We start from the raw sequence: 24,785 nt of genomic DNA, 5'->3' as shown, positions 1-24,785 counted from the left end.
TCACTTTAACACRCACCTCCAATTTCACTAATTACTGTACTTTATATAGATTATTATCATAACAAATGCACTGATGTGGTCAAATTATATATAACATGTCAAGATCTGTTACATGAATTGCACAATAGAAATATAATTACGTTGAAAAATGATTTAATTATTACTCACAATTTCAACATATTTTCCTTATTCCACCACTTGGCACTGTGCCTACGAATGTACGCACACYCTCAAGCAAACAGTCATATTKATAAATATCACACTTTGCGTGGAAATGATCCCACGCATCGTATGTGCACAGATTTGTGCCTATGCACRGTTGATAAATGAGGMCCCTGGTGTGCAAAGCACWTAAAGACTTACCCAGAAAGACAGCTGTAATCGCTGCMAAAAGGTACTTCTACAAAGTGTTGGTTTAGGGGATGTGAATACTTATGTAAATTTGCAAACATTTCTAAAAACATGTTTTCACTTTATGGGGTATTGTGTCATTATGGGGTATTGTGTGTAAATGGGTGAGAACCAAAATATATTTAACCAATATTGAATTCAGGTTGTAACAACATGTGGAATAAGTCATGGGGTATGAAAACTTTCTGAAGGCACTGTATGCCACTTAGAGGGTCATTTTATCCAAAGTGACTTCCAGTACAGTGAGTGTGTGAATGTGATCCCTGGTATTTAACCCACAACAAGGGACAAATTAATAGAGCTTACAGTTTCACTATCACACAGGTGTGTGTGTGTTGTCGTGTGTTTACCTTGTACCGATGCTTGTTGTGGTGTGTGTCTTTGTGTGTGTGTGTGGTGTGTGTGTGTGTGTGTATATGTGTGCCTTTGTGTGTATGTCTCTCTCTCCTCTCTTGCATCTGTACCGATGCCGTGTGTTGTGTCTTTGTGGGTGTCTGTGTGTGTGTGTGTACTGTTGATATGTTGTTTGTGTGTATGTGTCTCTTCCCTCTCTTGCAGTTCTGTAGCCGATGCCGTTTGTGTGTGCATGTATGTGTTCCCCTGTGTGTGGTACCTGTGAACGCCAGTTATGTTACAGTATGTGTTCCCCTGTGTGTGTGTACCTGTAGCCAAGTTTATGTACAGTATGTGTTCCCCTGTGTGGGTGTACCTGTAGCCGAGGTTGTGTGTATGTACAGTATCTGTTCCCCTGTGTGTGTGTACCTGTAGCCGAGGTTGTGTGCATGTACAGTATGTGTTCCCCTGTGTGTGTGCCTCTGTGTATGTGTCTCTCTCCCCCTCTCTCTCCACCTGTAGGCGATGCTGTGGTGTCCGTTGTTGTTCAGGATGGTCTGGTCAGGTCCCCTCCAGGTGACAGTAGCTTTGGGTCGGCCACACACCTTACACCTCAGAGTCACACACTCCCCGTTGTCACACGTCACCTCACTCAGGGGGACCAGGAACTCCGGTGAGACTAAGGGTCAAAGGTCAAATGACATCATCACTGAGCAGCTGAGAGGGCTAGGGAATGTGTCATAGTGAGAGCATATCATGTATTTACATAATTTTCTGCTCAGCATCTGTAGATTGTTGCTGGTGATCTTTCCTCATTCTTTGATTATTATTTGGTACAGTACAATTAACTTTATTGTTCCTAAGTGTCTTGGATACAGTCAATACACTGCTGAATATCTGTATATCCATTCTGCTGTATTGAGATCATCTTTATTGAGACTAGACATTAAAAGACAATAGAGGACTTACCATCATAGATGTAGTTGGGGTTTAGAAGCTGAAAAAACAAGACAGAAAACAGAATGTCAGATGTCAAAGAAGAACACTTTGCGTAGATCTGAAATGATTGGAGGGGGAGGGGGCATTGCTGGTTCCCATTGGTTGTTTACTAGCAATGCAGTAACATTGGCACGACTTAGCTCTCTGATAGGTGTAAGCAATATGGTGAAATTCCACTAAGCCTATCCGACCCTCTCACTTCCACACACGTAMCTAGGCATTACGGGTAGGGGCTAGCGGTCAATAATGATTGGACAAAAGGATTGATGATAACTTACCTTTACAGAAACCTTATTGGATAGCCCTTCTCTAGACTTCCTGTAACCGTTTTCCAGCTTGCCCTCTTTCTTTCCCTCCTCTTTTCTCTCAGACTTCTTGCGGATGCGCAGGGTGGTGTGCCAGGAGGAGGACTTCCTGTTAACACAAATAGGGTCAATTGAAAGGTATATGATATACAGTATGATATAACACTAATCAATTACATATCTCATATCACACAATTCGTAGTTTTAGGCTAACAATATCTTGTTGTCACACTAAAATCTTTCCCCGTRTACTGTACATTTGCCACAGTATCTTACTTGATGGTTCCGTCTGGGCAGTCGGGGATGATGGCRGAGGTGTGTCCTAGAACGAAACCGGGGATCCAGCCCTCGGCAGCAGGGCCCTGTTCGGTAGCGGCCCGGAACACCAGGAACATGTTCTGTTGGTTAGAGGCCAGRATCTGAACCACCTCTCCCTGGGACACACTGATCTCATCCTCCTTCAGGGCCACGTAGTCCTGGGTCACCAACATGGTCGACATACTACTGCTGCTGCTGCTTTCACTCTGTGGAGAGGGGGGAATTATGGAATTAGGGAAATCGAAATTAAGGGAATTAAATCAACACACACACACACCACCACCACACACATCCACACACCACCACACACACACACACACACACACACACACACACACACACACAACACAACACACCACACACACACACACACGAGTCAGTCCTCCACGATTCCATGTACCGCATCAGTAACAGGACAAACCACTGATTCTCTATGGCTCCCAACCAACACACGGCAAATCCATGGGTAACAAGAGTGGATGGTGTAAAACGAGCAAAAAAACGTTGCATCTGCACTGTTCTTCAAGTTAATGTGTTTCTGTAAAAATGTCCTTGGAAATTGTTAAAAGTAGTCCTCTTGCATAGAGTTGTATGGTTTGTTTAGCTTTGCAATCATTGGTTTTTGTTTGACATACATTTTAAAGTGAAAAATCTCAGCATCACTCTTACCACGGCATTGCCCACACACAAATACACCTCACACACTCCGATGTTAAGGTAGAGGGAAGAGGAAAGAGAGAAGTACTATTTGATTAAAGCACTTTCTACAATCAATCGTTCAGTCATGTGAGTGTTGTTGTTAACCATCCATTTTCTAGTTTCACACACTGCTTCCAGAAAAGTTCATACACCTCCATGGGAGTCAAAGAAAGAGTCGGAAAAGGGATTGGCACCACTAATTCTTCAGAGAACAAGTTAATCAGGTAGAGTGAAGAGGAAGAGAGGTACACACTCAGGTGTTAAAGGAYGACTTTCAGTTTCAGTCGTCTTTGCTCTTTTGCTCCGACGAGAAGGGTTAGAGAGAAGTAATCAAGCTGAAAGAAACTTTGTCAAGAGTTAAAAATAGTAGAAATGAGAGTCGTTGTTAAAGGCTGAAGCTTTATAAAAGCCTTTTTAGCAAAAAAGAGTAGAAAGTCTTAAGGAGAATTTAGTAGAGTTGTTAGACATACATGAGGTTCGTAGTAGTAGTAGAGTACTACTAGTAGCAGAGTAGTAGTAGTAGTRTACCACTAGTAGCAGAGTAGTAGTAGTAGTAGWRKASTACTASTAGYAGMRKAGTAGTAGTAGTAGTAGTAGTAGTRKWSYACYASTAGYAGMRKAGTAGTAGTAGTAGTATAGTATAGTACTACTAGTAGCAGAGTAGTAGTAGAAGTAGAGTATTATTAGTGGTAGAGTACTACTAATAGTATAGTAGTAGTAGTAGTAGTAAAGTACTACTAATAGTGTAGTAGTAGTAGTCGTATAGTACTACTAGTAGCAGTAGTGGTAGAGTACTACTTGAAGTGCAGTTAAAGCTTGGTTAGAGCAATGCGTTGAAGAATAGTCTAATAGGCTTGTTGATTCTTTAGAGACATACAAGAAGTGTGCAGGAGTACAACAATTAGTAGTAGTTGTTGTAATAGTAGAGTACTACTAGTTGTAAAATAGTAGTAGAACATGTTGTAGCAGTTTAGTAGAGCCAGCTCCAGTGGGATGCAGCAGGTCACAGGAAGACAGGACAGGACACGTCTCCCATGGGTGCTGGGTTAGTCAACCAGGATCATTAGCAGAACTAGGCCGCCCTGAAGCCTGGGCAGCGGGTACATCTCTTACCCCATTGCTCTGGGTGGACTGGATGGACTGCTCACTGGTCGATGAGCACGTACTCATGCGGTCCGCCTCCTTGCTGTGGCTGGAATGTCTGTGGGACCCGGTCCCTGACTGAGATGAGATCTGGCCCGTGTTTTGGTTCTGCCTCCCCAGGGTATCCACTACCTCCCCTGGGAAGGTGAAGGAGCCAGGCCGGCTGGCTGGAGAACCAGGCATGGAGCTCCAGAAGGAACCAGAGCCAGACTTCAGGCCAGGGCTGGGAGGGGGGAGCGCATCCTTCCCGAAGGCTGGGGTGGCCATGGGGGAGGCCATGGGGGAGATGGTGCCTGGCCGAGGCTTGGTGGGGGTGGAGAGAGCAACAGGTACAGGGAGGGGGGCCACACTGGCCCGGGGGATAGGGGAGACAGAATGGGGCTGGTCGTTTGAGGCCAAGATGGGGCGCTTGCCCTGGGGGCTTCCCCCCTGGACCCTCACCCCATGCTGGGCCTCCCTGGTCTCCCTCACCCCCCCTGCTGGAGCCAGGTCCCGCGGGTCCACTGGGACAGAGGGAGGGAGCGAGGGAGGAGGGGGGAGACGAGGGGAGGAACCTGAATCAGAAGTGAGCAACACTGAGTAGAGGGAGGGAAATGTCTTAACCAAGGAATTTCAACACACACACGCACAGACACACACACTCCCTCGGTAATACTGGGAGAGCCTCAGCCTACCTGACATTTTGTTGGGGCCATCTGGGTCTGTGGCCCCAGGGTTGTGTGGGTGTCGTAAGGGCTGGGGCAGGCGGGAGGGCTGGGGGATCCTGGAGGGCCTCCTGGATGAGCCAGCTCCACCCTGGGGACCACTTCCAACAAGGGGACTACCAACAGCGAGGGGCCCACTTCCACCGAGCGGCCCAGATAGATGCACACCCTGTAGAGCTCCAACAGGGGCCAAACTGGGCATGATGCTCCCCACCGATGGAGCTCCGCCGCTGGGTAGACATGGTCCGTCGCTAGCCCCTACATGGTTCCTCTGGTACTCTGTAGGGGAGGTCAGAGCTGGAGAGAGAGAGAGAGTGAGAAAGCGAGGGAGAGAGATTTATAAAAAATATTAACCTTATTTTGGTAACATCACTCACCACAACATTCCAAAATCGTGTACTGTTGAAAAAGCTTAGCTAAAGGTGTGTGGGTACCATTGAGGAAGTTGCGTTGGCTCTCCAGTATCTGGCTGATCTGAAGGGTCCAGACCTGTCGGACACCCAGGTGGGAGGAGTGGAGGACAAAGGATTCTATGCTGCTATTGGTCAYCCGAGACGTCAACACAAACGTACAGGGGTCACCGTCCACACTGTCCTCCAACCCGAGACAACTGACCTGGAGGGAGGGGGAGAGAGCTTCACCTTTATTAAAAAATKACGAGTGAATGAATACAGAGCTTCCAAACTTACATTGTCTTTTGATGCATTCAAAATWAATTTTGAGTTGTCTTGGTGTTTTGGAAGTTTATACACATTTCCATCATACGATGTAGAGACGATACCTTGATGCTGTTCTTATATAGGAAGCCAGGCATGGAGAAACCTCTCTTCTTGTCCAGTGGTTCACTGAAGATGACGATCTGTTCGAAGAGGAAGACCCTTCTCTCCCTCATCCTTCCTACTCCCTCCTCGGGGTCTGATACCATGAAGGTATCCTGAAGCAGCAGACGACCTTGGGCCACAATCTTACCCTAAAGGGGGAGGAAAGAAAAGAAAGAAGATCATGGAAAAAAAGGAGGAGAAAAACGTTGAAAGAGACGAATAAAGGAAGAGGTAAGGGGGGTGAGGGGGGAAGAGGTAAGGGGGGCAGATCCAGGAAGGAGGAAAGAAAATCAGACAAGTTGATCAATTGGTTCGGTCGATTGATCTGACAATCAATTGATCCGTTTTTAAATGTAAATATCTATTTTCTGTCAGGGTTGTCTTACGTCAAATCCTTGGAGCCGCCCCACGTTCATCATATCATTGCATCTCTTTGGTACGATGCACATGATCTCCACTCCTTTCTGAAGGGAACACACACACATTGAATGGGTAAAAAAGTTAAGGAAATACAATATTGTCAAAAAATATTGATATTTTTAATGAAAACACTAGAGAAAAGTCAGTTCCTCACCTCCAACTCAACTGAATCYAACCCTGCCTTTTTAGAGAATTTGAGGAAGTCCTACAAACAAAACGAGGCAAAGTTAATTGGATATTACAAAACTGTGACTTGTGCGAAACATAATGATTAACCAATGATCACAAGATGATGATGAGAACACACAGAGACTCACCCCAACGCACACCCCCACACCGTACCTTGAGCAGTAGTTGGTACTTCATGATTCTCTGGACGGGTTTGATGAGGAGGTCAGTGATCTGGAGACGGTGACCTAGACGTTGTTTCAGGTCCTCGAAGTAGGTGTCGATGTACTCTGATACGATGAGCTCTGACTTAGGCTTGTTCTGACAGTACACTACGTACATGTGGAGCCTCCGCTCCTGGAGAAAGAACACACCAGGGTTAGGGTACAGTAGATATACTCTATTCAGACCCCTTGACTTTTTCCACATTGCTACATTACAGCCTTATTCTAAAATTGATTACAAGTTTCCCTCATCAATCTACACACAATACCCCATAATGACAAAGCCAAAACAGGTTTTTAGATTTTTTTGCAAATTCATTCAACCCCCCCGCCCAGAAATATGACATTTCCATAAGTATTCAGACCCTTTACTCAGTACTTTGTTGAAGCAGCTTTGGGATTTGCGATTACAGTCTTCTTGGGTATGACGCTACAAGCTTGGCACACCTGTATTTGGGGAGTTTCTCCCATTCTTCTCTGCAGATCCTCTCAAGCTTTGTYAGGTTGGATGGGGAGCGTCGCTGCACAGCTATTTTCAGGCCTCTCCAGAGATGTTTGATCGTGTTCAAGTCCTGGCTCTGTGCTGCCACCACCATGCTTCACAGTAAAGATGGTGACAAGTTTCCTCCAGACGTGACTCTTGGCATTCAGCCCAAAGAGTTCCATATTGGTTTCATCAGACCAGAGAGTCTTGTTTCTCATGGTCTGAGAGCTTTAAGGTGCCTTTTGGCAAACTCCAAGCGGGCTGTCATGTGCCTTTACTGAAGAGTGGCTTCCGTCTGGCCACTTCTACTATAAAGGCCTGATTGGTGGAGTCTGCAGAGATGGTTGTCCTTCTGGAAGGTTTCTCCCATCTCCACAGAGGAACTCTGGAGCTCTGTCAGAGTGACCATTGGGTTCTTGGCTCACCTCCCTGACAAGGCCCTTCTCCCCCGTATGCTCAGTTTGGCCGGGCGGCCAGCTCTAGGAAGAGTCTTTGGGGTTCCAAAATTCTTCCATTTAAAGAATGATGGAGGCCACTGTGTTCTTGGGGACTTTCAATGCTGGAGACATTTTTTGGTACCCTTCCCCAGATCTGTGCCTCAACACAATCCTGTTCGGAGCTCTAAGACAATTCCTTTGACCTCATGGCTTGGTTTTTGCTCTGACATGCAGTGTTAACTGTGGATCTTATATAGACAGTGTGTGCCTTTCCAAATCATGTCCAAATCATTGAATTTACCACAAGTGCGACTCCAATCAAGTTGTAGAAACATCAACGGATGCTCAATGGAAACAGGATGCACCTGAGCTCAATGTCGAGTCTCATAGCAAAGGGTCTGAAAACTTATGTAAATAATGTATTTCTGTTTWTTTATTTKTAATACATTTGCAAAAATTTCTAAAAACCTGYTTTCGCTTTGTCATTATGGGGTATTGTGTGTAGATTGATGAGAATYTTTTWAATTTAATACATGTTMGAATAATTTTGTAACGTAACAATGTGGAAAAAGTCAAGGGGTCTGAATACTTTCCGAAGGCACTGCATCCACCCACATCAACAGTCAGTCACTCACATGTTTGACGAACAGCGGCCCAAGTCGGTCAGGGTCTTCCAGACACTTCTCTAACTCTCCCATGAAGAAACTGCACAGAGAGAGAGGGTTAGCAAGGCGTATCCATATGTTGTGTGTGTGTTTGTATGTGTGATTGTGTGTGTGCCCGTGTGTGTCGTACTCTCTGTGCCAATCGTAGATCTGGTGGATGTTTCCAAAGACGGTCTTGTCTTTCCCTTTCATATCATCTGGTACCCCTTCCTCCTTCATCCGCGTCATATAGCCCTGAAACACACAGTCATGGTTGCATAATCAAGCCGTCACACACACACACTCTAACATCAACTAACACGAGAGGAAGAGGAAGTGAGGTCAGAGGGAGGGAGGAAGTGATGCGTTTTGACTTACCCCCACCACCACGCCCAGGTCTCTGACGTAGTCCCTCTCAGTCTCCACCAGCTCCAACAACACATAACTACACAGAGAGAGAGACAGAGAGAGAGAGAGAGAGAGAGAGAAAGTAAGAAACAGCTGAAACAAGAGTGTGTCAAAGTATAAAAGGGAGTTCCAGTGTATGGTGTCCATAGTAGGACAGCTTCAGTCAAATCCTGCTGAGACGGAGATTGCCCTAATATGGACACTGTAACAGTGAGCGAGAAAGAGTGAGTGACAGAAAGAGAGAAACACTGCTAGTGTGCCACATTGGAAACAAGTGGAATGGCTTTAACGTGCTATCCCCTTGGTTGTACTCATATAGATTCATTTAAGTAAARAATATGCACTATCAATTCAGTACGTACTGTCTTCTCTTGAGGAAGCCCGTTTTGCGCTCCTCCATCTCATCGATGGGAGAGGAGGATGAAAGGAGGGAGTTGTCGGAGGGGTTGAAGGAGGGAGAGCTGCTATCCCCCTGTTCTACTGAGAGAGAGCTGGGCCGGTCCTCTAAAGCCTGGAGAGAGAGAAGAGGGAGAGAGGGACGGAGAAAGAAGGAGGTTGATTGTAAACCAGATGACGCCTTTGCGTGTGTGTGCGTGTGAGAGAGAGAGTGTCCTCACCATTTTGCTCTTGACCAGTTCCTCGATGGCGCTCACCAGCTCTGCTGCACTGGGTGTCTCAGAACTGGAYGGACGGACGGACAGACGAGAGGAGCTCTGGACAGGGATGGAGGGTGGGGGGTTAGGAGATAACAGTGTTAGAACATGCCATTCAGCAGAGTCTTACTACCTGATCTGGCTAAAGGTTTTATTTACTACCATTCCTGTAATCTAGAAAAYAATCAAGCAATTTTTTTAAACAATTAACTGATGAATTAATACATAAATTAACTGATCCTATCAATTAAACAAGAAACCAAATCTGTCAAGAATAACATTATTGGTTCTTCCTAATTGAACCCTCTCTTATAGAACGCCCTCTTTTWAGGGAGAACATCAAAACATGTCATGTAGAGAGACACTGCAAACACTGATCCAAGTGACTACTGAAAAAGAGACCATGAAAGAAAACAGTGTTTTTTTCTGGACAGATCCCGAAATATTCCTGAGGCATACATTGAATGGCKGGTAAAATGTTTCCAGCCAGCTATATGTTGGTGACGTCTAAGTTGGATAATGGGTTTGATAAGATGACATCATCTCGCTTAGTCTACCTTACACAGTGTTACTGTTCGTGTTGTATTTTGATCCTCTGCTCTTAATGAATGATCCAATGTTGATCAGAACAAGAAATCGGTTCTAATATGAAGTTAAAATGAAGAAGTGTAAAGTGAATCTGTGATAAAAAAAAAGAAGGAAAATACACTACATGACCAAAAGCATGTGGACGGACACCTGCTCATCGAACATCTCATTCCAAAATCATGGGCATTAATATGGAGTTGGTCCCCCCTTTGCTGCTATAACAGGCTTCTGTGAAGGCTTTCCACTAGATGTTGGAACATTGCTGAGGGGACTTCCATTCAGCCACAAGAGAATTAGGGAGATCGGGCACTGATGTTGGGCGATTAGGCCTGGCTCGCAGTCGGAGTTCCAATTCATCCCAAAGGTTGAGGTCAGGGCTCTGTGCAGGCCAGTCAAGTTCTTCCACACCGATCTCAACAAACCATTTCTGCATGGACCTTGCTTTGTGCACGGGGGCATTGTCATGCTGAAACAGGAAAGGGCCTTCCCCAAACTGTTGCCACAAAGTTGGAAGCACAGAACCATCTAGAATGTAATTGTATGATGTAGCATTAAGATTTCCCTTCACTGGAACTAAGGGGCCTAGCCCAAACTGTGAAAAACAGCCCAAGACCATTATTCTTCCTCCACCAAACATTACAGTTGGCACTATGCATTGGGGCAGGTAGCGTTCTCCTGGCATCTGCCAAACCCAGATTCTTCCGTCRGACTGACAGATGATGAAGCGTGATTCATTACTCCAGAGAACGCKTTTCCACTGCTCCAGAGTCCAATGGCGGCGAGCTTTACACCACTCCAGCCGACACTTGGCATTRCGCAAGGTGATCTTAGGCTTRTGTGTGGCTGCCCGGCCATGGAAACCCATTTCATGAAGCTCCCGATGAACATCGAACAGTCATTGCTTCAGCACTTGGCGGTCMMATTCTGTGAGCTTGTGAGGCYTACCACTTCGTGGCTGAGCCGTTGTTGCTCCTAGACGTTTCCACTTCATAATAACAKYACTTACAGTTGACCGGGGCAGCTCTAGCAGGGTAGAAATTTGACGAACTGACTTGTTGGAAAGGTGGCATCCTATGACGRTGCCACGTTGAAAGTCACTTAGCTCTTCATTAAGGCCATTCTACTGCCAATGTTTGTCTATGGAGATTGCAAGGCTGTATGCTCGATTTTATACACCTGTCATCAACGGGAATGGCTGAAATAGCCGAATCCACTCATTTGAAGGGGTGTCCACATACTTTGTATATAGTATAGTCTCCAATGAGTTTCCTAAGAGGTAAATCCATGGTATTGAAAAATAAGAGAAGATAAGAGATTCCAGGTGTGAAAGTGAAAAAGGAAGTCAGAAAAAACAAAAAAACAAGAGGAAATAATAAATGAGGAGAATGGGATAGTTACATTTTCTGATGAATGTTCTGATGTCTGATGTGTAAAAAATATATATAGAGACTGTATGAGATATCTATATAATAAAGACATTTTTAAAAGTGGATGAGGAAATATGAACTGTGTAATAAAGGACTGCATCTAGAAAAGAGAAGGTGTATAATGACTGTATAAGACATTGAAGAAGTAAGGAGGTACAGTAAAGTGTATGAGTCTCTCACCCTTGCTGTGCTGTCTCCAGACTGTGCTGTGCCCCACTAAGGGTCTGTGTGTGGTGGGGTGTTGGGGTGTACCCTCTGGGCGCGCCAGGGCTTACAGTAGGTGCCAATTAATAACATGGTGCAATGAGGTTAACGCACACAGGGGAGGGGTGAGGACAGGTGAGGGGGGTGAGGGAGGAGGAGGGAGTTCTGAATCATTGTCATTTTAGCACATGACTTTGTTCATTTGGACGAGTGTTCCGAAAGCAAGATGTTGCTCTTAGGCACAGATCTAGGATCAGCTTGCCCCAAATTCGATCCTGAAGCGAATAGTGTGAGAGAACGCAAAGTTGACCTTAGATCAGCGTCTAGAGACTTCTACCTGCTCTGTTCTGCATGTGTCTCCGAGTTATTCTGAGGGTGCTATCACACGGCAAACGAACGAGTAACCAGGCAACGAGGCAAAAAAGACTTAATGCATAATCAAAATTTAGACTCGTTTGGTGAAAGCCGTATATTGAAGGAACCGGGCTGGTGATGAAAAATGGAAAATAATCAAAACTAAAAAGAAAGATGAAGAGGGGGAGTAATTCTATAGTTGAATAAAGCACTGCAGATACTAAGAGAGAGAGAGAGCAAGTTTAGGTGTAGAAGAGAGCCAGAGAGAGCGTAAGGTAGGCAGACTACAAGAGCTCTTGAGAGAGACGTTTGRAAGAGAGCGTCCTTTGCCTCAGAGAGAAAAATACTAGAAGACAGGAACAGACGTCAACATTCTATATCCGTTGTCATTCAACTGACTTTCATAAGAAGAACCGAAAGAAAAACAGCAACTAAGTCTATAGTACAGTTACTGAGAGGGAAGAGAGAGAGAGAACTGAAGTATTGAGGGCAGAGAAAAGGAGGGAGAGAGATGGAAGGATTGATTCAGGAGATGGAGAGGTATGGAAACTGAGACAAAGCAAAGACAGGACATAAATCAAGGTAATGCTACAGCATGGTAAACAGTAAACAGACAGAAAACCAACGATACAGTCGGAAACAAAACAAACAAAAAGAGAAACAAATTAGTGTCAGAGAAAAACGCTGCTGCGCCAAGAAAAGGTGACCCCAGGACGGGAACAGTAACTGATGCATTTCATTGGATTTCTATTTGAATAGGAGCTTCAATGTTTCATAATGAATTGAAATCTAGGCCTCCATTCCCAAAGCATCTCAGAGTACAGATTTGCATTTCATCATGTTGAATGATCCTAAATCAGCACTCGTACTACTCTAAGATGCTTTGTGAATACAGGCCCTGCTCAGCAGGAAGTGAATACAGGCCCTGCTCAGCAGGAAGTGAATACAGGCCCTGCTCAGCAGGAAGTGAGAAGAAGACTAACTAAAATTGATGTAATGTTTGTCTGTAGAATATAATCACCAAATAATTAAACTCAGGCTAAATCATAAGAGAGAGAAACTGTAGCAGAAAGGATGAGTTTTCTGTTTGGGGGATCTTACATGGGGTAGTTTAGGATTGTTTGTTTAGTGTTACACTTCCTGGTTACGGGCCTATCTGTTTTTGTATACGTGTGTACCAGTTAGCCTAGACTTTCTATCCTTTACCCCCACCCCAATCTATCCTCTCCCGTACCTTCTCCCCACCCGTACACCCCTTCACCTTACCCTTAGGCTGACTGTACCCCTATTCTCTACYTCCCCCCTCCCTTACCCTTACCTTGTCGTCCTGTGTGTCAGGCTGCAGAAGGCTGTGCTGCTGGATGGCCATGGGGGGCGGTAGGGGTACAGAGTCAGGACCCTCCTCGCCCTCCTCCTCTCCACAGCTCTGCATCCCAGAGGACGAGGACTTGGACAGGGTCCCACTGGAGAGCCCCTCGTTACGCACCCTCTGTAGAGGAGAGAAAGAGAGGAGAGATTAGAGAGAGAGAGGGTGGGAGAGTAAGGTAGAGAGAGACAAAGAGAGACTCAGAGAGAATCTTGCTGGTGAATAGGCGTGTATGTGTCCATGTCTGTCTGTCTGTCGCCACCATCCCCTCACCTCCTCCACAGTCTCATCCTGGGGTGTAGCGGCACCGTCATCAGAGTCTTTCTGGGCGCTGCCCGTCATCTCACCACTCTTCCTCACCTCGCGGTTCTTCTTCTGTTTGTGCGCCAGCTTTTTGATGTGCCCGTCTGCCTTGCCACTGCTCAGACGACGCACTGGGCTGGTCAGCCACTTACGCAGGGTGTTACCTGGGACAGGGGGATGGAGACTGTTAACACGTACATGTAGGCACGCACAAACACACCCTTCCTTTTGAACCACTTTACATTTACAGCTGTTAGCTCAACCACTTTGCAAAAAGGTAGTGGATCCTAATCCGTGACCAGATCTTTTATTTCTGAGGCTCCATATCGGTGATCGTGCAAATTCTCGCAGTAAATTGTTTTCATGCCGACACCCGATTAGATACATAGCTGTAGTTAAATCGGAGTTTAATGCCAAAAATATTATATTCACAATGTCACTAAGCAACCAAACAACAACCAAAACATCAATATCGAAACATGATTTTGTCATGAGTTCAGTAACATTAGCATGCTAGCGATGCTAGTCAGCGTAGGCTGCCTCCTAGCTAGCCAGCCTAGCAAACTATAGTCCAATTCAAACCGATGCAACCCTGCTGGCTAACAGCTAGCTACATGACCAGTGGTGAAAGAGGTCCATATGAGATTCAAGGCTTTAAAAGAGGATGTGCCATTATGGAAGCTCATTCCCACCACAGTTATTTTTAATGTCAATACTGACACAAAAGCATTGAAAAGAGGGACAAAGAATGGTTGTTTAGACTGATTTGCATGTTAACTTGTGCACAACCACAGCTGCATGTAGCCTGCCTAGAGAAGCCTGTGTGTGCTGATCCCCTCTGACCAGGGGAAAAGAAGTGGTAATGTCATGTATTTATCACCTCAAATAGGCATATTTATTTGCGTTTCCATTTCTCCTGGATTACCATTTCTCATTTACACTGAACAAAAATATAAACACATCATGTAAAGTGTTGGTCCCATGTTTCATGAGCTGAAATMAAAGATCCCACAAAAAGCTTATTTATCAAAATTGTTGTGCACAAATTTGTTTACATCCCTGTTAGTGACCATTTCTCATTTGCCAAGATAATCCATCCACCTTACGGGTGTGGCATATCAAGAAGTTGATTTAAACAGCATGATCATTACAAAGGTGCAACTTGTGCTGGGGACAATAAAAGGCCACATTGCCACAAATGTCTGAAGTTTTGAGGGAGAGTGCAATTGGCATGCTGACTGCAGGTATGTCCACCAGAGCTGTTGCCAGAAAATGTAATGTTAATTTCATACCATAAACCTCCTCCAATGTTGTTTTAGAGAATTTGACAGTACGTACAACCGGCCTCATACCATGTGTTATCATGCCAGACAAGGACCTCCACATCCGGCTTCTTCATCTGCGGGATCGTCTGAGACCAGCCACAACTGAAGAATTTCTGCACAAACTGTCAAGGGAAGCTTATCTGCGTGCTCGTCATCCTCACCAAGGTCTTGATCTGACTGCAGTTTGGCGTCGTAATCGACTTCAGTGGGCAAATGCTCACCTTCGATGGCCACTGGCACGCTGGAGAAGTGTGCTCTTCACGGATGAATCCCGGTTTCAACTGTACTGGACAGGTGGCGTCATGTGGACGAGCAGTTTGCTGATGTCAATGTTGTGAACAGAGTGCCCCATGTTGGCGGTGGGGTTAAGGTATGGGCAGGCATAAGCTATGGACAACAAACACAATTGCATTTTATCGATGGCAATTTTAATGCACAGACACCGTGACGAGATCCTGAAGGCCCATTGTCGTGCCATTCATCCGCCGCCATCACCTCATATTTCAGCATGATAATGCACGGCCCCATGTCGCAAAGATCTGAACACAATTCCTGGAAATTGAAAAGTGTTCTTCTATGACCTGCATAGTCTCCAGACATGTCACCCATTGAGCATGTTTGGGATGCACTGGATCGACGTGTACGACAGCRGGTTCCAGGTCCTGCCAATATCCAGAAACTTTGCACAGCCATTGAAGATTACACAGGCCACAATCAACAGCCTGATCAACTCTATGTGAAGGAGATGTGTCGCACTGCATGAGGCAAATGGTGATCACACCAGATACTGACTGGTTTTCTGATCCACGCCCCTACCTTTTCTTTAACCTTTTGTCAATAGGGGGGCGCTATTTTCACTTTGTAAAAATTTGTGCCCAAATTAAACTGCCTCGTACTCAATTCTTGCTCGTACAATATGCATATTATTATTACTATTGGATAGAAAACACTCTCTAGTTTCTAAAACCGTTTGAATTATATCTGTGAGTAAAACAGAACTCATTTTGCAGCAAACTTCCTGTCAGGAAGTGAAAAATCTGAAATCGAGGCTCTGTTCCAGGGCCTTCCTATTAATTTGCCTGAAATCTATGGATCTACATGCACTGCATACGCCTTCCACTAGATGTCAACAGGCAGTGAGAGGTGGAATGGGGTGTCTAGCTTGATCTGAGGCCGAACAAGAGATTTTGGAATGACGTGTCTGGAATTTTCATTGTCTTGGAAGGCGCGAGAAGGGACCCCAGATTGCGTTCTGAAAAGCTTTCGGTATAGACGTTAGATATCTCCGGCTCTGATTTTATTTGATATATGTGATAAAAACATCATAAAGTAGTTTTTTAAAACCGAGTTATATCAGTTTATTGAACGTTTATTGCGATTTTCGGTATTTTCTTTTCTTTGCGTCATGTGAAGTTGGGCACGTTTGCGCCACATGGCTAGCTTTGGTTGCTAATTCGACAGGAGAAGAGGACATTCTAAAACCAAACAACGATTATTCTGGACAAAGGACTCCTTGTACAACATTCTGATGGAAGCTCATCAAAAGTAGGAACCATTTATGATGTTATTTCGTATTTCTGTTGAAAATGTTTAGTCATATTTTCCGCCCTTATTTTGGGCGCTGTCTCGCTATAACGTAAGCTGTATGTCGTACTAAAGTTATTTTTTAAAATCTAACACGGCGGTTGCATTAAGAACTAGTGTATCTTTCATTTGCTGTACGTGTATTTTTTTGTAAAGTTTATGATGAGTTATTTGATTAGATTAGGTGACTGTCCAAGATTTCTCCGGACAATTTTGTGCATTTTGACTACGTATTCACATTGTAAAATCACGATTTGTACCGCTAAATATGCACATTTTCGAACAAAACATATATGTATTGTGTAAAATGATGTTATAGGACTGTCATCTGATGAAGTTTGTCAAGTTTAGTGAATCATTTTATATCTTTTGCTGTTTTTTTGCGATCGCTACCTTTGCGGTGAATGAATGCGGTTGTGTGGTTGGCTATTGTAGTAAGCTAATATAATGCTATATTGTGTTTTCGCTGTAAAACACTTAAAAAATCTGAAATATTGGCTGGATTCACAAGATGTTTGTCTTTCATTTGCTGTACACCATGTATTTTTCATAAATGTTTTATGATGAGTATTTAGGTATTTCACGTTGCTCTCTGTAGTTATTCTAGCTGCTTTGGTGATATTTKTKWWTGKWRSYKSMAWKKWAAAMYWWKRWTTWWWMCYKMAAWWWKSMMMWTTTTCGAACAAAACATAGATTTATTGTRTAACATGTTATAAGACTGTCTACTGATGAAGTTGTTTCTTGGTTAGTGACTAATTCTATCTCTATTTGGTCGGTTTTGTGATAGCTACCTATGCGGTAAAAAAAAATGGTGAAAATATGCGGTTGAGTCTTTTGCTATTGTGGTTAGCTAATAGAAATACATATTGTGTTTTCGCTGTAAAACATTTAAAAAATCGGAAATGATGACTGGATTCACAAGATGTGTGTCTTTCATTTGGTGTCTTGGACTTGTGATTTCATGAAAATTATATTATATGATATCCCTGTCGCGTTAGGCTAGGCTATGCTAGTCAGCTTTTTTGATGGGGGGATCCCGGATCCGGGTTTGTGACTCGTGAGAAGTTTTAAGGTATCTGTGACCAACAGATGAATATCTGTATTCCCAGTCATGTGAAATCTGTAGAATAGGACCTTCGCGTTCTTAGGAAACTATGGAGTATTTAGTTTTTTTATGTATTATTTCTTACATTGTTAACCCCGGGAAATCTTAAGTCTTATTACATACAGCCGGGAAGAACTATTGGATATAAGAGCAAAGTCAATTTACCAACATTACATTTCCCGAAGCGGATCCTCTGTTTGGACCACCACCCAGGACAATGGATCGGATCCCAGTAGGCAACCCAAAACAACAACGGTGCCGCAGAAGGGGTAGACAGAGCGGTCTTCTGGTCAGGCATCGTAGACAGGCACATCACTCACTGCTCCCGAGTATACTACTCGCCAATGTCCAGTCTCTTGACAAGGAGGTAGACAAAATTCGAGCAAGGTTTGCCTTCCAGAGAGACATCAGAGATTGTAACATTCTCTGTTTCACGGAAACAAGGCTCACTCGGGATATGTTTTCAGAGTCGGTACAGCCACCCGGTTTCTTCACGCATCACGCCGACAGAAACAAACATCTCTCTGGTAAGAAGAAGGGCGGGGTGTATGCCTTATGATTAACGAGTCGTGGTGTGATCATAACAACATACAGGAACTCAAGTCCTTTTGTTCACCTGACCTAGAATTCCTTACAATCAAATGCCGACCACATTATCTTCACCGCAGCCAACATGAGTTAACCCTTGTTAACCCTTGTGTTAACCCTCGATGCCGTCTGCCAGCCCAGACGGCATCCCTAGCCGCGTGCAGCTGGCTGGTGTGTTTACGGACATATTCAATCAAAACTTATACCAGTCTGCTGTTCCCACATGCTTCAAGAGGGCCACCATTGTTCCTGTTCCCAAGAAAGCTAAGGTAACTGAGCTAAACGACTACCGCCCCGTAGCACTCACCATCATCATGAAGTGCTTTGAGAGACTAGTCAAGGATCATATCATCTCCACCCTACCTGACACCCTAGACCCACTCCAATTTTCTTACCGCCCCAATAGGTCCACAGACGACGCAATCGCAATCACACTGCACACTGCCCTAACCCATCTGGACAAGAGGAATACCTATGTAAGAATGCTGTTCATCGACTACAGCTCAGTATTTAACACCATAGTACCCTCAAAACTCGTTATTAAGCTCGAGACCCCTGAGGTTTCGCCCCGCCCTGTGCAACTGGATCCTGGACTTTGACGGGCCGCCCCCAGGTGGTGAGGGTAGGAAACAACATCTCCACCCCGCTGATCCTCAACACTGGGGCACCACAAGGGTGCGTTCTCAGCCCTCTCCTGTACTCCCTGTTCACCCAACTCAATCATCAAGTTTGCAGACGACACTACAGTGGTAGGCTTGATTACCAACAACGACAAGACGGTCTACAGGGAGGAGGTGAGGGACCTCGGAGTGTGGTGTCAGGAAAATAACCTCACACTCAACGTCAACAAAACAAAGGAGATGATCATGGACTTCAGGAAACAGCAGAGGGAGCACCCCCCCCATCCACATCGACGGGACAGTAGTGGAGAAGGTGGGAAGTTAAGTTCCTCGGCGTACACATCATGGACAAACTGAAATGGTCCACCCACACATACAGCGTGGTGAAGAAGGTGCAACAGCGCCTCTTCAACCTCAGGAGGCTGAAGAAATTTGGCTTGTCACCGAAAACACCCACAAACTTTTACAGATGCACAATCGAGAGCATCCTGTCGGGCTGTATCACCGCCTGGTATGGCAACTGCTCTACCCACAACTGTAAGGCTCTCCAGAGGGTAGTGAGGTCTGCACAACGCATCACCGGGGAAAAACTACCTGCCCTTCAGGATACCTACAGCACCTGATGTCACAGGAAGGCCAAAAAGACCATCAAGGACTACAACCACCCGAGCCAGGTTAGTACAGGTGCATCAAAGCTGGGACCGAGAGACTGAAAAACAGCTTCTATCTCAAGGCCATCAGACAGTTAAACAGCCCCCACTAACATTGAGTGGCTGCTGCCAACATACTGACTCAATCTCAAGCCACTTTAATAATAAAAAATTGGATGTAATAAATGTATCATTATTCACTTTAAACAATGCCACTTTATATAATGTTTACATACCCTACATTACTCATCTCATATGTATATACCGTACTCTATACCATCTACTGCATCTTGCCTATGCTGTTCGGCCATCGCTCATCCATATATTTATATGTACATATTCTTATTCATTCCTTTACACTTGTGTGTATAAGGTAGTTGTGAAATTGTTAGATTACTTGTTAGATATTACTGCACGGTCGGAACTAGAAGCACAAGCATTTCGCTACACTCGTATTAACATCTGGTAACCATGTGACCATGTGAACCTGACCCCAGAAATGCAAATCAGTTGTCAAACCAGTTTAGAGAAATGATATAGATATATGTGTGTCTAACAGATCCATAAGTGTTCTCCAAAATGTCCCAGAAATATTAATATACAAATCATAACAAAAAATCATAATCAATAGTGACAGATACACCAGTGCAGCAAGCTGAAAAGATTTGGCATCGGCCCTCAGATCCTCAAAAAGTTCAACAACTGCACCATTAAGAGCTTAAGAGCATCTTGAATGGCTTCATCACCGCTTGGTACGGCAACTGCTTGGCATCATACCGCAAGGCACTACAGAGGGTAGTGTGTACGGCCAAGTACATCACCGGGGCCGAGAACCTGCCGTCCAGGACATAGTTTTGCATCTAATCCGGTTTCGGCATAAAAAATGACTGATTCTGCAAAATACGGTCACGGATTGGGATCCACTCCTTGCAAAAATGGTGAGGTGTGTGTGTGTGTGTGTGTGTGTGTGTTGTGTGTGTGTGTGTGTGTGTGTGTGTGTGTGTGTGTTGTTGTGTGTGTGTGTGTGTGTGTGTGTGTGTGGTGTGTGTTGTGTGTGTCTGTGTTGGTTTGTGTGTGTGTGTGTGTGTGTGTGTCGTGTGTGTGGTGTGTGTGTAGTGTGTGTTTACACAGGTCGTTGGAGCCCTGGCGAGGTGTGTGAGCATGCCATGAATGCCCAGGAATGCAGAGTGGGTCAGAGGAGCCTGCATGATGGAGTCAATTACTACAGACTGATTAGAGAGTGTCTGGAGGGAGAGAGAGGGAGGAGGAAAGGGCCGAGAGGAGAGGGAGGAAGGAGGCGAGAAGGAGAGCGGGGGAGAGAGGGAGGGGGGGAGGAGGGGGGAGACGAGAAGGAGGAAGGGTGGGAGAGGGAGTGGAGTGGCAGGAGCGAGAAAGAGGTTATCAAAGAACAGAAGAGGATTCTGAACACACAATTTCTCCTCCTACCCATAATACATAGAATAACTCCACATATAGAGTTTTCTGAAACTCAATGACACTACCCGTTTTCTCATTCTACTCTATACCATTACAGGTTTATTCCTCCATTCCCATGTCCTTTTATTGGTTGAATATCCCCTCCCACTCCCATAGAGGAGCCGTGAGTGGGCGATGCAGAGCATGGCGCAGGGTACCAGTCCCTCGTGGCAGGGGAGCGGTCGTGGTCCACCAGACACCAATCAGGCTTCGTCATGGCCACTTCCAGGACCTCCACCAGTTGGCCCCTCCGGACGGCAGCTCGTTGACCTGTTACCAGCGCCATGAAGTCATGATCACACGGTCAAGACTCACAAGCCATGCCAGACAGGCGAGAGGAAGAGTGAGAGAGAGCAATGGTTCATGACGGTAAAGCAGAATCACAGGAAAGGAGTGGGATCATTTGAATATTTTCCCTGAGAGGCCTAAAGCATCAAAGTCCTCAGGTCCTTTCTCAACTGAAAGCCTCCTTCATGACACCATTTATCACGACATACTGTATGCTGTGCTCACCTGTCTGGGTGATATTGGTAAGGCCAGAGAGATGACCAGTGTGTGTGTGTGCTCACCTGTCTGGGTGATATTGGTATGGCCAGAGAGAAGACCAGTGTATGCTGTGCTCACCTGTCTGGGTGATATTGGTATGGCCAGAGAGATGACCAGTGTGTGTGTGTGCTCACCTGTCTGGGTGATATTGGTATGGCCAGAGAATGACCAGTGTGTGTGTGTGCTCACCTGTCTGGGTGATATTGGTATGGCCAGAGAGATGACCAGTGTGTGTGTGTGCTCACCTGTCTGGGTGATATTGGCATGGCCAGAGAGATGACCAGTGTGGTTGTGTTGCTCACCTGTCTGGGTGATATTGGTATGGCCAGAGAGATGACCAGTGTATGCTGTGCTCACCTGTCTGGGTGATATTGGTATGGCCAGAGAGATGACCAGTGTGTTGTGTGCTCACCTGTCTGGGTGATATTGGTATGGCCAGAGAGATGACCAGTGTGTGTGTGTGCTCACCTGTCTGGGTGATATTGGTATGGCCAGAGAGATGACCAGTGTGTGTGTGTGCTCACCTGTCTGGGTGATATTGGTATGGCCAGAGAGATGACCAGTGTGTGTGTGTGTGCTCACCTGTCTGGGTGATATTGGTATGGCAGAGAGATGACCAGTGTGTGTGTGTGCTCACTGTCTGGGTGATATTGGTATGGCCAGAGAGATGACCAGTGTGTGTGTGTCTCACCTGTCTGGGTATATTGGTATGGCCAGAGAGATGACCAGTGTGTGTGTGTGCTCACCTGTCTGGGTGATATTGGTATGGCCAGAGAGATGACCAGTGTGTGTGTGCTCACCTGTCTGGGTATATTGGTATGGCAGAGAATGACCAGTGTGTGTGTGTGCTCACCTTGTCGCTGTCCAGTGTGTTCTGTGAGGTGCGTGAAGCGATAGATATGGTGTCCGGTTGGCTGCTGCCGTCACCCTGGCTGTCCAAGTCCTCTCCATCCCTGATAGAGACAAATACACAGGCAGAGGTGAGTGTGGAAGTGTGTGTTTGGGGAGGTGGTTATGTGTGTCTACATGCATATGAGTGTACACAGAGGACAAAACATTAAGAACACCTCCCTAATATTGACATGCACCCCCTCCTGCCCTCAGAACAGCCTCAATTCATAGGGGCATGGCCTCTACAAGATATGGACCAAGGCAATGGCTCCACAAGGCAATGGGCTCCACAAGGCAATGGACTCCACAAGGCAATGGACTCCACAAGGCAATGGACTCCACAAGCAATGGCCTCCACAAGGCATGGCTCCACAAGGCAATGAACTCCACAAGGCAATGGACTCCACAAGGCATGGCCTCCACAAGGCATGGCCTCCACAAGGCAATGGACTCCACAAGGCAATGGACTCCACAAGTAATGGACTCCACAAGGTAATGGACTCCACAAGGCAATGGACTCCACAAGGCATGGACTCCACAAGGCAATGGACTCCACAAGGCAATGGACTCACAAGGCAATGGACTCCACAAGGCAATGGACTCCACAAGCATGGACTCCACAAGGCATGACTCTACAAGGCATGGACTCCACAAGGCATGGACTCCACAAGGCAATGGACTCCACAAGGAATGGACTCCACAAGCATGGACTCCACAAGGCATGGACTCTACAAGGCAGTGGACTCCACAAGGCATGGACTCCACAAGGAATGGACTCCACAAGGCTGGACTCTACAAGGCAGTGGACTCTACAAGGCAGTGGACTCCACAAGGCATGGACTACAAGGTGTCGAACGCGTTCCATAGGGATGCTGGCCCATGTTCACTCCAAAGCTTCCCACAGTTGTGTCAAGTTGGCTGGATGTCCTTTGGGTGGTGGACCATTCTTGATACACATGGGAAACTGTTGAGTGTGAAAAACCCAGCAGCGTTGCAGTTCTTGACACACTCAGCCTGGCACCTACCACCACACCCCATTTAAAGGCACTTAAATATTTTGTCTTGCCAATTCAGCCTCCATGTCTCAATTGTCTCAAGGGTTAAAAATCCTTTAACATGTCTCCTCCCCTTCATCTACACTGATTGAAGTGGAATTAACAGGTGACATCGATAACGGATCATAGCTTTCACCTGGTAAGTCTATGTCATGGAAAGAGCAGGTGTTCATAATGTTTTGTACACTCAGTGTATGTGTATCTCTGTGTGTGTAGGTGTGTATAGTATACTTATGCATTTGTGTACCTGCGGTGTCCCTTGTGGTGCTTGGCGGTGGCAGACTTAGGGATGTGTATGGGTTCCTTCAGAGCTCCTCTCAGGTGGATGGTTCGCTCCTGGATCACCTCCCTGACGTGTTTGATCCAATCCTGCTTGTTCTCAATGCTCGACGCCTGCCATTGGCCCAGGGAAGGGGTCAAAGGTCGTAAATGAATTCACCCAATCACCTCGCTCTCAGAACTGATACTTTAGTCTAAACAGTTTCATAGACCCCCACTGGAGAAGAAACGGTTATATTCCAATACCCACAYGACTTCATTCTAAGTAGTAAGCTAGTGTGGACATTGAAACAGAGAATAAGGAGAGTAGGAGAGGAAAGGAGACAAAGAGAGGAGGCCACAGTAGAGTATTGAGATGCAGCCGAGGGCTGTGTTAGGTGTTAGGCTAGTTAGTACAGTTTTACTCACCATCGATCCATGTTTGCATCCCTGACTTGGCTTTGGTTCAAATATAGAATAGAGAATTTCACTGGTTTGTGTTTGGTTCATTTATATTACATTTTCAATGACAGAATGGCTCGAGATGACTGACGGACAACAGTTAGAGCATTTTGGTGGTGGCTAGTTAGTTAATTAGTTAGGTGGTTAACAGTTATATTGATGGACAGAATAGGAACAGAGTCATTATATTACGTCAGAGACAACTGGTTAGGAGTAGGGCAACATGATTTTCCAACCACTGACACAAACAGGAAGCTTCAGTACTAAAACTAGCTTTGGAGGTGGGTATTAAAAACATAAGATGTTCAATTCGGTAAGGAGAGAAAGASAGAGAGASAGAGACAGAGAGAGAGACAGAGAGAAAGACAAAGAGAGAGAGACAGAGAGAGAGACAGAGAGAAGAGACGGAAGATGAGAGATAGAGAGTCAACACGTGAGGTGTCAAATCCTAAAACAAGAAGAGATCCATTTTTCTAGAAGAGAAAGCTGTATATGCCTCTCATCCATACAGAGGATGCAAAAAAGTAGCTAGAGGGTGTGGGAGTTGGAGGAATTGTGGGAGTTTAGGGGTTAAAGTTCATGTCAGTGGTGTTGGCGTAAGCATGTTAGCCCACGGTTGGTTAGCAAACAAACGTTAAATATTCAGAGATACAAACATAAACAAAACAGCCCCAGACGCAGATGTACTGTACTAGACTAGACTGTATGATAGAACAGTCATTAGAGACAACACAGAGAGATAAAGAGACCAGGGTAACAGATGTACTGTACTAAGAGCAGATGAGACCAGGGTAACAGATGGTGAACTGGGT

At 45.4% G+C, this 24,785-nt stretch overlaps 2 protein-coding genes across 2 annotated transcripts in view; one reads left to right on the top strand and one right to left on the bottom strand.

The window, feature by feature from the left end:
• Window positions 1–24,785, top strand: part of efna5b (ephrin-A5b) — a 455,881-nt gene that overhangs the window by 314,440 nt on the left and 116,656 nt on the right.
• LOC111958061 (triple functional domain protein-like) overlaps window positions 1–24,785 on the bottom strand; it is an 88,649-nt gene that overhangs the window by 6,411 nt on the left and 57,453 nt on the right. Inside the window, 24 exon segments of the mRNA XM_070437091.1 lie at window positions 1,261–1,423; window positions 1,714–1,741; window positions 2,022–2,157; window positions 2,325–2,572; window positions 4,179–4,762; window positions 4,883–5,209; window positions 5,347–5,527; window positions 5,694–5,882; window positions 6,120–6,197; window positions 6,308–6,358; window positions 6,496–6,678; window positions 8,102–8,171; window positions 8,262–8,365; window positions 8,489–8,555; window positions 8,881–9,029; window positions 9,136–9,231; window positions 13,063–13,233; window positions 13,384–13,577; window positions 14,752–14,824; window positions 20,871–21,031; window positions 21,553–21,613; window positions 22,161–22,260; window positions 23,501–23,646; window positions 23,941–23,970. Of these exon segments, the coding sequence (XP_070293192.1) occupies window positions 1,261–1,423; window positions 1,714–1,741; window positions 2,022–2,157; window positions 2,325–2,572; window positions 4,179–4,762; window positions 4,883–5,209; window positions 5,347–5,527; window positions 5,694–5,882; window positions 6,120–6,197; window positions 6,308–6,358; window positions 6,496–6,678; window positions 8,102–8,171; window positions 8,262–8,365; window positions 8,489–8,555; window positions 8,881–9,029; window positions 9,136–9,231; window positions 13,063–13,233; window positions 13,384–13,577; window positions 14,752–14,824; window positions 20,871–21,031; window positions 21,553–21,613; window positions 22,161–22,260; window positions 23,501–23,646; window positions 23,941–23,970 (3,590 nt within the window).

This window comes from Salvelinus sp. IW2-2015, linkage group LG33 (genome assembly GCF_002910315.2).
Source record: "Salvelinus sp. IW2-2015 linkage group LG33, ASM291031v2, whole genome shotgun sequence".
Lineage (NCBI taxonomy): Eukaryota > Metazoa > Chordata > Actinopteri > Salmoniformes > Salmonidae > Salvelinus > Salvelinus sp. IW2-2015.
The sequence above is the reverse complement of the archived record's forward strand: the minus strand, read 5'-3'. Positions and strand labels throughout refer to the sequence as shown.